Raw genomic sequence first — 13,614 nt, 5'->3', positions numbered from 1 at the left:
AAAATTGTTATTAGGCCCATCCTTGCTGATGTAGTAAAGGTAAATAGGATCTATTCTCAACCCTTTCCAATCTCCAATGGTACCAGCCAAGGCTGCCCCTTCTACGACAACATTCACTTTCCCTCCTTTCCACCCTTCTCTTTTAACCGTAGGTGAGCCAAATGGTGCCGTACCTCAGACTTTGGGATAAAAACCTCCAAATCACTCTTTCTCCAGAAGATACTCCACTTCTCAATGTGTTCCAAATTCCATGAAACCAGCTATAAAATCTTGTCTTGACAGTAAATTTTGCCCAACAGTGCCTGATAAATGCTAGTGCTACAAATCAGAAAAGGCTTAATCTTCCACATATTTTGTGTCTGCCTGAAACGTAAACTCTTTTGGAGAAAGGTCAGAGAAACTCTCCCAATGAAAGACTTATGGATTTTCATATCCCAGATGACCCGACCGTCTTACTTTTGCACCATCATAGCATTCCCATTAAAACCTTTGCCACTTGTTGAATGCCACAAAATCTTGCATTTCTTAAGATGGAGATATCTGCCCACTCCACCCCAATGTCTTTGTGGATCCACAGAGTAGAGGATATTAAGCAAATGGAAGACCTTGTCCTCACCTCGCAAAACATGACACAGCACATACCACAGCATGTGGTTCTATTGTGTTGATTTCAAGTTTCCGGCAGATAGTAAAGCTATTTTTTTATTGAGATTAAAAAACCCTATGTACCATACACCTGAACCCACCAGAGGAAATGCTGCTCCTCTTAAATGCTTCACTTTTTTATGTGCCACCCTTTCCCCCATACTTTTCTTTGTCCATCTTTTTCTCTTCTTCACTGTCTAGATCCCACTCCCTGCACCCTGAAACAACAATCCCTAACCCCCACCCCCTTCATTTCTTATAGCCACTTCTCTACATCCTATACCCCTTACCTTTAATTTTTCCTAACATTACTAAAAAAGACCTTTCCCTTTCTCACACTGCGGGTGTCCAGGGCTTTTTCTTCACCTTAACAAACCTACACAGACAAGATATCAAAACTAAACTGTCACTTACCTTTTTATTATAGTCCCAGGTTATACTGTATACACTGGATGGTACTTTGTACTTTGTCTGGGTAACTGGACACTTGTTAGTTTGTTCTGAATCCCATGTTTAAATTAAAGAATTTACAAGAAATGTGAGTGGATTCTACAAGTTAGTGTACACTCCTCGTCTTTATTGTAAATTGAACTGCCTTATAAAATGTCCTATTGTTTTGTAATTCTTTAGTGGTTTATTCACAAGTTCTGCATACAGCATCCCATAAAAAAAAAAAATTACACACATTTACAATCTTATTTTCTTTAATTTTGTTCAAATACATCATAAAAGGGCATATTTTTTTCTACCACATATCAAAAAAGTCATCACGATGACAAGATATTTTCACATTTTGCATAAAAAAGAAATTCTAGTAGGAATTTCGCAAAAAAAAAAAAAAAGTTCTTAAAAAATCAGTGAAGTGTTAAATGAGTAAGTCATAAAATTGGCACATGTACAAGAACAGCACATATCACAGTTAGTATGTATAATACTTAGACCATACCAAATTTCACATATGGGGCAAACAGGATAACATACATGACCTGCAAGAAGATGGTTAAAAAGTCATATTGTCATTACAAACAGGTAACTGTCAAACAACATTGCGCATACAACACTAATGCACAAACTGGGTAAACAGCAGCAGTGTATTTTGGAACATATTTGTAGAAAGAAAGCAATGGTTGGAAAGTGTTAGAAATAGTCAAATGAATAACCTATATATATATGTCAAAACTGATTTATTGCATTGAGCAGGACAGGGCTCTAGAAAGCGCAAAAAAATTGCGAAGGTATTGACCATAGCAACCAATGAAAAGCTAGATAACTATCAGCTGTACTAGATGATTGTGAATTATATCACATTCATGCCATTTATTTTCACCAAGGCATAACCAACACATGACATAGATCATAATGACATGGTGTTGCTGTTGTCAATAAAATATTTCTGTGTATCATACTAGTTCCAGAATACCACCATGCCTACTTGTGTAATGAAAATGAATGTTCTACTGATGGAAACTATGATCCATAGTGTAAGCCTACTGCTCCACATTTTTCCTACAACAGGAAAAGGTTATTAACAACCAGAAATGTTCTAGGACATTAAAGACTTGTTTGCAAAAAAATATATATACTCTATTATGTTAAGACTTGAAAGATAGTCTCCAATGAGAGCGGTCACTATCTGACCACACATCTGTTACATTTACCCTATAGAAATGTTGGAGGTCAGGAAGTGTTTGTCATACCTAACAATCATTTAAAACCTGCTGATCATGCATGTTTATAAAATGTTTAGTACTCCCAGTTCCTGGCTTAAGAAGGTAAGAAGGAGTGAATCTGACTGAGTTCAGTTAATAAAAAGTTTTGCAAATCTTTCTTGAGGTTTGTGAATGCTGCAGTGAACCCCATCAAAGTCTATATTTTTGTTATTGAATTCTGGCCATTTGTAAGGCTATTGTCAAACAAAAGGCATGGGAAGCTGGGCACTGCCATAGGTACCAATTTCATAATGTAAACAAAAATGTAATTTCCCCTATAGCTTTAACACACACTCACAATATGGTTGCTGTTAGCCCACTCTTTTATAGAAAGTGGGATGGGTTATCAATTTCTTCAGCTTAATGCCTCTTGTGACTTAGATAACCAGACCCAGAGGCTATGCACTGCATTTCAGGTTGTTCCTTATCTCTGCCTCCAAACCTGTGATGTTTTTGGCCAACAAATCCTTTGGTAGCAGCTAACCCAAACCTCATCCCCAATCTTGGGAAAACAATAGCAACTAATCCATAAATGTAACCCATCCAAATTAACTTTCATTAAGATTAGCTAGCTATAGGGGGTGCATGCATAGGATACAGTAGTGATGTAGAGGTAAGTAGAAGAAACAAATGACACTGTAGAAGACCTAAGAGATTAAACTCCTTTAAGTGAGGTATTCCTTGAACATGGACATTCTGTGTTCAGGGAACATATGCTTATGCCAATGCACAAAAGCATGTCACTTCTGTGGGTGGCTTTACATGACACCAGTCACCTGTCACCTCCCCGGGTGAGGAAAACCCCCAGGGATTTTATATTGGAGCACAGTTTATGTTTCAGATTGTCTGTGTGCATAAAGTCTTAGTGTGGAATTTTAGCATCAGTGCATTTTCAACTTTAGAGTGAGGCAGCTCAGGTAGCAGGAAGGGAGAGCATGCACTATCTTCTTTTACAGGCAGGCCTTAGTTTAAACAATTATTTATAGCAAAAGGGTTGCTTTAACTTTATTTACTAAGCTAAGTGACCATTTGCTTTCCCAAGTAAAGAGTGTCTAATTCTTTGCAAATGTGTATGACACCAGGTTTATGTGCCTATAGCTGCTTTATGAAGGTGTTAATGAAAATCTGGCCCTGGTCAAGTGCTAGAATATAATTAATTTCATTTATAATCTAGCTATATACTGTTAGAGGATAACCTGATTTTATTTGGTCTAAGAATACATAAAATAGTAGTGTTTACTTATATATAAGTTAACCAAAGTTGTGCAGCCCTTAAATCACTTTTTCTTAATTTTTTTTTTAAATCTATTTTTATTACACAAAGCTTTAAATATTTTTTTATTGCTTAAGTGTACTATACAAAGATCAAAACTATGAATTCTATTTGCTCATAAACAGTATGTGACACGTTATATTCTTATTCGCAAAATATCAAATATTTACCAATGTAGATCAAAAATTAGAGATAATTCTGTAATGTCATTGTAAAATTCACAGTATTAAATATATTTTGACCTGAGTCTGTCAGTGTAGCCATAGTGTATAAAGATGTATAATAGCAATAATTCTGCAGTATGAATAAAATATGCTTTTATGCTTCTATTTTCAAAGGCTTGGGTCCATTGGCATTCCTATGCCAGGTCCACACACCATTTCAAGCAAATTGAGCAGATTTATTCAGCTTCTAGGCTTTTTTGAGCTCTGCAAACATGCTAGAGGACAGAAAAAAGTCTACATAATTAGTGCATACTTTTTCCTTACTCTAGACATCTTGGACATCCAGTCCCCCTAGCATCCATCAAGTATAGTTCAGGAGCAACTGTGATACTTTCTCATTGTGTACATAAGCTTCAATGGGGGTTATTTGCTGACTTAAAAATACCCTACAATCTCTTCTTTCAAATGCTGTTTAAGGTAAAGTTGAACCTTACTTGAAGAACGAATTGTTACCATGAAAGCGTTTATTATAGAAGAGACATACTATGTCTCATTTCAACAAATGCTTCTTATTTATGCTTCTTACTTGGCTGCTAACAAACTGATTTAGATTGTAAACATGGTATGTGCAGTGAGGAGTACAATCTTGCCATGCCTTGGTGCCAAAATTAATGAGTTGCCATGTGCATTCATGGGAGCTACATTATCACTGATTGGCCAATCGAGAAGGCCAAAAACAACAAACCTTCAAGAAGATCAGATGAGAATGAAAGCACTTGTAAAGGAGTTCAAATCACTCTCTTAACCTCCCTGGCGGTGATCCCGAGTCTGGCTCGGGTTAGGATTTTACTATCATAAGGGGTAACTCCAAGCCAGACTCGGGATTGCATCGCTGGATACAGGGAGAGTTACTTACCTTGTCCCCTGGATCCAGCGATTTCCTCTGCGCTGTGTGATCGAGCTGTCCTCCGCTCGATTCACACAGTGCCCGAATGCCGCCGAGCTCCATTCCCTGCGACGTTACGGCGCCCGGGAGCGGAGATCGGCGCCAAATTCAAGTTAAAATACACAAAACACACACAGTACTGTAATCTTACAGATTACAGTACTGTATAAAAAAATGACACACCCCTTTGTCCCTAGTGGTCTGTGCAGTGCCCTGCATGCACTTTTATATTATAATAAATACAGTTTTTTCTGCCTGGAATTTGGAGATTGTCCATAGCAACCAAAAAGTGTCCCTTTATGTCAAAAGTGATTTTAGACCAACTAGAAAACAGCAATAATAAATGATAATCACTTGCAGAATTGAGCGATAGCGATTTGTGGGGAAATTTGTCATCAAACACTAAATATAATGACAGCGACAATTCTGCAAATTAGCAAATTTCAGTGTTTTTGGATTTGATTACATTATTGAATAATTTTTATTATTATTTATTATATTATAAACGTTATCATACCCGGGCTGTCTGCTAGACTCTGGTTTGAACAGATTTAAGAGAGTTATTCCTAAGAATTACAGGACTACAATATAAAACGCCAAATTTCCATGCAAAATAATTGTACCGCTTTCAGCACCTAAAATCAGAACTAATCATACCGCCAGGGAGGTTAAGTACTGTGGATGTTAGATTTGCTTTTTTTGTCCCTCCATTGGTGAAGAGAGAAAGTTACAAACTGCTACCCAGGCAGTTGCCATGGGAGCTCACTTATTTTATTTTAGTGGGCACCTTCTAAAAGTAAATATTTACATTCAATAAGGCAGTGCAAACAATGGCATTGATTCACAGAATGTACTTATAGTGACCTATCACCTTTCAATTTACAGCAACTAGTTTAGTTAGTAAATGTTTTCTGATTGGTTATCATAGCACACTGCACTGTACATGTGATTGTTGATAAATGCACTTAATAGACCTTAATAGACCTTAATTAAATATTACTTTTAATCTGCCAGAAATATTTTTGATTGTCTATTCCTATGATGCAAAACGTTGACTCTCATTTATGGAATGCTTGAAACTAGATTTCACTACCTGATAGACCTGTTTTTGAGTAGTCACATTTTCTAGTTTATTTGACGTGTCCATAAATTGACACCCTTTACTCTTCAGTAGAAAATGTAGGCACTCTTGGTATTATAATTTCAGTTTAGTAAAGTTACTTGGTTTACTTGGTTGTATTAAATCATGCTGATATCTAATTTCATTGCTCACCCATTTACAAACTACATTTGTCTTGCCAGAACTATAATTGCTTTTTACAAAAGTTAACACTTTAATGAACTAATGAAATATTAATGCACAGCTTCCAATAGCAGCCAGTCATGTTTTAATACAGGCCACTATCTGTAGTTTGGAAGTTTGTACTTTGGTAGTTAATTATATTCTTTGACATGGATATAGTTGGTGTCAAAATATAGCTTTCATAATGCTGACATGAACACAAACACACATTGGGTAATATTAACCGATTGAACATGTTTGGAATACATTAATTTTAATCATCTGTCTGATCTCATGTTAAACATTAAATATCATGCTTGAAATATATGTTTAGGAAAACCTTTTTGTTTGATTTTGAATGGAATAGGGAAGGGCTATAACCCCTATCAAGCTTTTGTGCTTTCTGTGTCCTGTTCTGGAGACTTCACTTTACTTCTTGTCCCGGGAATCCAACAACAAATTAAAGGAAAATCCACAACGTCCTCTTCCTTTAATGTCTACTATAACATTTTGGACTTCCCTTCACTTTCTATTTCTGTGGCAGGAGAACAGAGGGGTAAAAAAAAAACTTGACAGAATGTCTAATTCTCCCCTACTGTATCCAAAAACTAAAAAAGAAAAACTTTGTCATTACATGCACTTTGATTAACTTATGATTGTGAAATTTTATAAAATAATTTACAATCTGTATAATTACAGATACAACTAGCATTTTAATATATATTATTTTTTTTGCTGCAATTTTAACCAGGACAACAGTTTATATTGTTAGTCCAAGTTTTCAATTTTTAACAATTTGTCAATTGTCATTCATAGTTTACATTTTTTCTTTATCTTGGCTTACCCATTGTGGGAATATGGGAAGCTTAGATTAAGATTAAGAGTTATAAGTATTAGAAAAGGTTTTTATCTAATTGGGCACTAAAGGATATTGAGTTCAGCTGTACAGAGGTAAAAATCTTGCTATATTTATAACAAATACACCAAAACTTCAACTTTGAATTTGCTTTTACCAATTTACAAGTAGCAGCTAACGAATCATTACATTTTACTTTGTGCTCATGATATGTGTAACAAAAATATAGAAATGCATTATTTCTTTGACTTAAATTAACAATTTATGACCTATGAATTAATTATGTTAGCTATGATACTAAAACTATTGTTGTAAAATTATTTTTAAATAAAAATATAATGCTTAAAAATATAATGGTACAGCTGATTTAGTCCACAATTCTATGTATTTACAATATATTATTGAATATATGAATATATTATTAATATATGTATTTATCTGTCTCTTTGATTTTCTAGTGAACTTATGTGAAAATAAATGCACACTGTGTTTGGCAGCATCATTTTTGTTGTGTAATAGAAAACACCATCACTATAATTCTGTGTTCTACAGTATTAACAAGGACAAAACAATGATAGCTTCTAATAAACATTTGTCACTTGTGTTTAAAATATTTCATATAACACCATAACTGAATTATATATCCTATATCATGTATTACACCATAACAGAATTATATTTCTCTGAGTTTTAAGCACACAATTTGTGTATAGTTAGCATTATTTTTGAAAACCTTAACAGTCAAGTTACTAAACATTTTTTAAGCAGTTATATGTTTTCATGCACAGAATAAAACTGTGCACCGAATTCAAATGCAGTTTTTCATTTTTAAATGCAATGTTAGTTTAAAAAAGTAAAATTTTAGTGATTTATTAATTGATATTGAATTGATTAAAGCAAAAAATAATGTATACAATTGATATTCTGTATTGGAAATCTTCAGCTGGTGTTTTTTTAAACAGATTTGCCATAAATAATGATTAAAAGTATAATTCTATATACATGAAATGTCATTAAAGGTAAATGTATTGCACTTAATCAATACATTATATATTAAATATACAGTATATAAGTAAAGTTATGTTTAGAAAGACATTTGATATATAACAGATCATGGCAAACTGTATACAAGACTTCTGATAGACAACTTATTCATGGACATTTTACCATTTGCAACAAAGCAACCCCAATATGTAAAATAAGTTCCAAATAATCAAATTTCTAATGATGTCTGCATAATACTATTAAAAAAGTATAGAGGTATTTGAATATTATTATATATGTTATTTTATTTAGGCTGAAAATACTGTAGTATTGTTATAAGTGTAATAATACATAGCAGTCAATAAGGTTTAATTTAGTTGTAGTTACATCAGTGACTACTATACTGCCACTGTGTTTGCTCATTTTGAAACTTTTTAAACTTCATCTGGCCTAAAAAAAAAATAATAGTGCTGATGGGCAGGCAACTTACTTGCATAAGAGTTTAAATTGGTATTTGTGTCCCAGTGGAGCCCCTTAGATTCTAGGCCCAGAATGTACATATGGCCCTAAGTTAAGGTTAAGTCCACCTCCTCTGACACTCTGCCTCTGGTCTTTCCACTATCAAATAAATATGCCTTTAAAAGTCACTGAGACTCTAGCTTTGACAGTTAAACAGCATGGGGCCAAAGGATGATGGGGCATATTCTTAATATGAAAAGAAATGAATGACCTGTGTTCAACCTGTGTCTAGATTTCAAGGTACTCCAAAGGGAAGCAGGACTTAATTTGAAGACTGTTGCTTTCAGGCACTGTTGTTGCCTTTGGCACTTTATAGGACAGATCAGATTTACTTAAAGTGAATTTCAACTTTTGCAGTCAACTTTTGGAAAACCCCACATGTGTTTTGTGCTATGTGTTCCTGTTCACAAAACATACCTAAAAAAAACAAAAAAAAATCATTCTTACCTTTTAGATGTTTCTTAGGAGAAGGAATCATGGCTATCTGCAATCATCCCTCTACAAGTTCAGTATGAGTCTTAGAATTTCATGAGCTTCTAAATCTTTAACCCTTTGTTAGGACAGACAGTGTTCAAAACTAGTCTAGTAGAGACAGGATTAATTATTGGAAAAGCAGCTCATAAGTCCCCTCATAAACAAAGAGAACTAAGTAGGGTTTTTCAGAAACTGGGGTATCCAGAAAAGAGCATCTAAAAATGTGGCTTTGAAAATGGAAATACACTTTAAGTCCATATGATTCAGTCACATAAAAAAGCTAACATTATGTACAGATTGTCTACCTTTAAATGACCAATGCATAAATGTGTACATAAGGGGTTTGATTTACTAAAGTCAAATAGACTGTGCACTTTGCAAAGTGCAGTTGCATTCTGCAAGAACAGTTGCTCCAGAACTTAGTAAATGAACAGAAACTATGCTGAAGTCTATCATCCAATTGTGTCTAATTAAAAATACTGCTTTATTTTCCTTGGGTATTCCTTGTAAAGTGAAACATTACCTCATTTACTAAGCTGTGGAGCAACTGCACATTGCAAAGTGCACAGTCAATTTGCCTTTAGTAAATCAAATTGCAACTGTTCTGGAACTTTTACTAATCTGCCTTTTTTAAGTCTACCTCTACATAAGGTACATTTAATTTTTTTTACATATAAACATATAGTATAAAGTATGCTTTATGTGTTTATTAATACTTACCAGACTAGGAAGTACAGGTGACCAGCAACTCCTCAGCTCCTCAAGCTCCTCAACAAGTCACCACCCTTGAACAGGAATGTGACCTATAGTCAGATAGTGCTACTGAAGTGAGAACATTCTCAACCAGATAAAAACTGATAGGGCAAAAGCTTAAAAATGTCATGTGTCATCAAGGAAGACACCCGTTTAAGAAGTAATCCTGCCCTCCAACAACAGTAGCCACCTTCTGATTCTAGAGCCACACAAAAGTTTAAAGGCAATGATTCTGTTTACATTGAAACCAAATTGAATGGACCTTTAGTGAACCTGTCCTTTACTAACTCTGCCAGCTCCTTGAATATTTACCTGATCATTAATATTTACTTTGGCAAGATCCTGGCCACTTCCTCTTCATACTATGCATGCGCATCCCCACCCCTTTCATTCCTATGAATAAGTTGTACTCTGAGGGACCATTGGGAGCTTGCATGAGTATGGCTTGCCCATGGAAATGAATGAGGCTGCAGCGCATATGCAATATAAAAAAGGAGTCATCTGAGATATTGTCAAAGCAAAAAAATAAATACTAAATTGGAGAGGAAGCCAAGTTTTATCCCAGGTGGGCTGTACTCAGGGAAGTGGGGATTTATTCAAGGATAACTTCACTAACTTCACTAATGGTGATGTTGTATTAAAAAAACAGGTTTCTTTATGTATGTTTAATTCAGGGGTCAGGAGCTGCTTATTTTTTATCATGGTATACTACTTTTAAATCATATGAAGATGAATATATCTTTCTAAAACAAACCTTCACTACTGATACAAATGTTCTGCAACATTGCTGAATGTATCTATTATTATGCAATATATTCAATAGTGTTCACTGAAAATGACCATAACAGCTAGGGTTAATCAGTGCACCACTGAATGGTCATGTCGGAGTTTGTTGATCTCTGAGTTTGCTGATACAAACTTCTGTGTGAACATGACAGATATCTTATCCAGCAAACCACTTCTCCGCAAATAGGATCATGTCTGAAAACACTGCAACGTACTTATTCCTTTCATTATTCAAGAATATTATTTTTTTACTGGGCTAGAAACTGTATATTATTATATTACTTATATACGTTCTAAAAAAAAAAAAAGATATACAAATTTCAAGTAAAGCAATAAAAGTTCATAATATAATTAAAATAACAAAATAAGTTATAAGTGTATTTAGGGATGTTCTTTCATTACAACCAACAACACATTTACTTTGTTGCTGTAATTTACTCTGTAAATACGATTCAATTCCTTTCTTCTTCCCTTATCATTGTGTAGGCTTTTAATGCATAAGCCCAAAAATAAAGGTTCATAGATTATATTGTGCTTGAAAAGAACTACATGAATAGCTGTGCTTACAGAATTTAGTGGAGAGGCAGTAAAGAAGAAGCATTCCTTTTGCACAGCTGCATTCCAAGGTCTCTGTTTGTATTTAACTATGGCAAAAAACAAAATCTGAAACAATCCATAGGTGCAATAGATAGATACTTCAAGGTTCAGTATATACAGAACATTTTGTTTATGTCATTGATCATTTTGACTCTGCTATCAGATTTGCGTGCCGCTGTAGAGAATGTTCAGAATCAACAATATAAGAGGGTAAGACATTACGGGTATATACTGAGTTATAAATTAGCAATAAGTAGCACATTTTTATTTTATTTTACCTTGGACAAACCAAAACCACAGTGATGGTTCAGGACATACACTGGCATTCAAAGGAAGAGTGTTGAAAAAGGGTATTGGTATAGAACTTGGAAAATCTGAAAAGAGGCTTTTTTACAGGCATGCATTAAAAACTGGAATGGTCAACTTTGTGTACAGTAGATTAGAAGAAGTTTCTATACAAACACCATGCTTCATAAAATCCAAGTATAAAAATTTTACAACACACTATACATGTGTCTAAAGCTCTATATAAAACATTGACCAGTATCACATTATTACATAAACTTGGCACTAAAAGAACATACAATACTGTTTTTTTTTTGTAATCAGTCACTTATATAATAATTAAAAATCACTTTAAACAGTATACAATGTGCACTTTGAAATTAAACATGTTAAAATCTGTGTGAAACAAGTGAGCCTCTATTAGTCTGCGTGTAATAATATTTTATCCTTTTCATATTCTTATTTTACAAAACAACAGCCAGAAAATAAAATATCCTTTTAGAAGTGAGTTTCTTTTTCTGTAATGGCCGATATGGTTCCATCACCTGTAAGCCTGGCGTCACAGTCGTTGACAGCATTTGTACAGGCAGCAGCTGCAAGTTGCCCTCTCATTTTCAAGTCTGGACTGGGTATTATCAACTTTTTGAATCTCTGCAAAAAATGTAGTTTTTGAGATAGTTTTACACAAATGTAAAAAAAAGGCAAGTCAAGCTAATAAATGTTTACAAAAGAAAATGCCAGCAAAGAGCAGCCATTTTAAATTTGAATGTTCATTCTATTTTGTAAAAGTGGCATTAAAGCCCCCATCAACCTCAGGATTCACCCTTCCTGCCCTTCAGTGCTCTCCCCAACTCCTGGCCCACCACCCCTGCTAGTTTTGTTATACTTACATACTTACTATTTTTTATGTATTCTGGCTGGCCATGTAAAGCACAGGGTCCTCTTCTCCATTGGATTTTCTCCCAGTTTTCCTCATCAATGCAGTGAGATGCACTTATGTAATGACGTCTGCATCACTCTCTGTCATATTACACTGTGAGCACAGGGTACCATGTCCGCACTGTCTGTGACAGCCTGCTCCCACATTATATCCTCCGTCTTCTTGGATGAATGACACTGGGTGTCAGCCAGAAGACTGAGAACATCCAGTGGAGGAAAGCAATTATTGTGAGGAACAGTATTGGATAGTCAGAGCTGCTTTTTATTTGAAACTATTTAAAAATATATATATTTTAGACTATTGAAAAAGTATTATTTTCCAAAAAATAAAATACCCAGTGGTGATTAAATACCACCAATCAAAAGCTCTATTTGTGTGAAAAAAAATATACAAAATTTATATAGGTACAGTGTTGCATGACCATGCAATTATCATTCAAAATGCGACAGGGGTTTATTTAAAATCTACTGGGTAAGAAATAGTTAAAGTGATTGTAAAGTAACTTTAAAAAAAAAAAAACTAACATGTCATACTTACCTGCTCTGTGCAGTTTGTTTTGCACAGAGCAGCCCAGATCCTCCTCTTCTCGGGTCCCTCTTTGGCTCTCCTGGTCCCTCCCTACTTGTGAGTGGCCCACAGCAATCAGTTTGCTATGGGGGCACTCGAGCCAAGCCACAGCTCCCTGTGTCATTTCAGACCTTGGCTCGACCCCTTTATCTCCTCATTGGCTGACTGACTTTGGTTGACTGCAGTGGAAGCCAATGTTGTGTCTCAGCCAATTAGGAGGGAGAGTCCCGGGGTGACCGAGCCACTTGTAGACATCCCTGGATAGAGAAAGGCTCAGGTAAGTATTAGGGGGCTGAGGGGGGCTGCTGCACACAAAAAACTTCTGACTTTACAACCACTTTAAGCATATACAACCTATTTGATCACTGGATGTTCTTTACAATATACAATTTTATTCATGCTGGGCAGTACAGTTTTCACTATACCTCTGGTGCTTTGGCAGGACACTTGTGGCTCCCTTACACAAAAGCCACTCTATCATTTCTTTGCTCCTCCTATCTTCTTGTCCATGAACAGAAGACCTTGTATTCTGTGAATCTATTTGCAGTATGAAAATATATAATATGCAAGGAAAAGAATGGTTGGACATACAGTTTGTGTGTAAAAGAACTGCAACTCTTATTCTGCGTACACACGGTCAGAATTTCGGCCAGCAAAAGACCGATGAGAGCTTTTCATTGGAAAATGCGGCCGTGTGTATGCTACTTTGGAATTTTGCTGGCCGAACCACACATATTCAACTACCAGATGGAAGCTATTGGCTACTGGGTATTGAACTTCCTTTTTCTAGTCCCGTTGTACGTCACTGCATTCTTGGCGGTCGGAATTTGGTTT

At 35.2% G+C, this 13,614-nt stretch overlaps 1 protein-coding gene across 1 annotated transcript in view; it reads right to left on the bottom strand.

Moving 5' to 3' along the window:
• Positions 1-1,331: 1,331 nt before the first annotated feature.
• Positions 1,332-13,614, bottom strand: part of SLC6A11 (solute carrier family 6 member 11) — a 376,923-nt gene continuing 364,640 nt past the window's right edge. Inside the window, exon 15 of the mRNA XM_077452108.1 lies at positions 1,332-11,924. Coding sequence (XP_077308234.1) covers positions 11,772-11,924 — 153 coding nt within the window. The 3' untranslated portion in view covers positions 1,332-11,771. The remainder of the gene's footprint in view (positions 11,925-13,614) is intronic.

Source organism: Lithobates pipiens, unplaced genomic scaffold, assembly GCF_037356315.1.
Source record: "Lithobates pipiens isolate NorthernLeopardFrog02 unplaced genomic scaffold, aLitPip1_a1.2 Scaffold_23, whole genome shotgun sequence".
Taxonomy (NCBI): Eukaryota; Metazoa; Chordata; class Amphibia; order Anura; family Ranidae; genus Lithobates; species Lithobates pipiens.
This window is presented reverse-complemented; position numbering and strand designations above follow the sequence as displayed.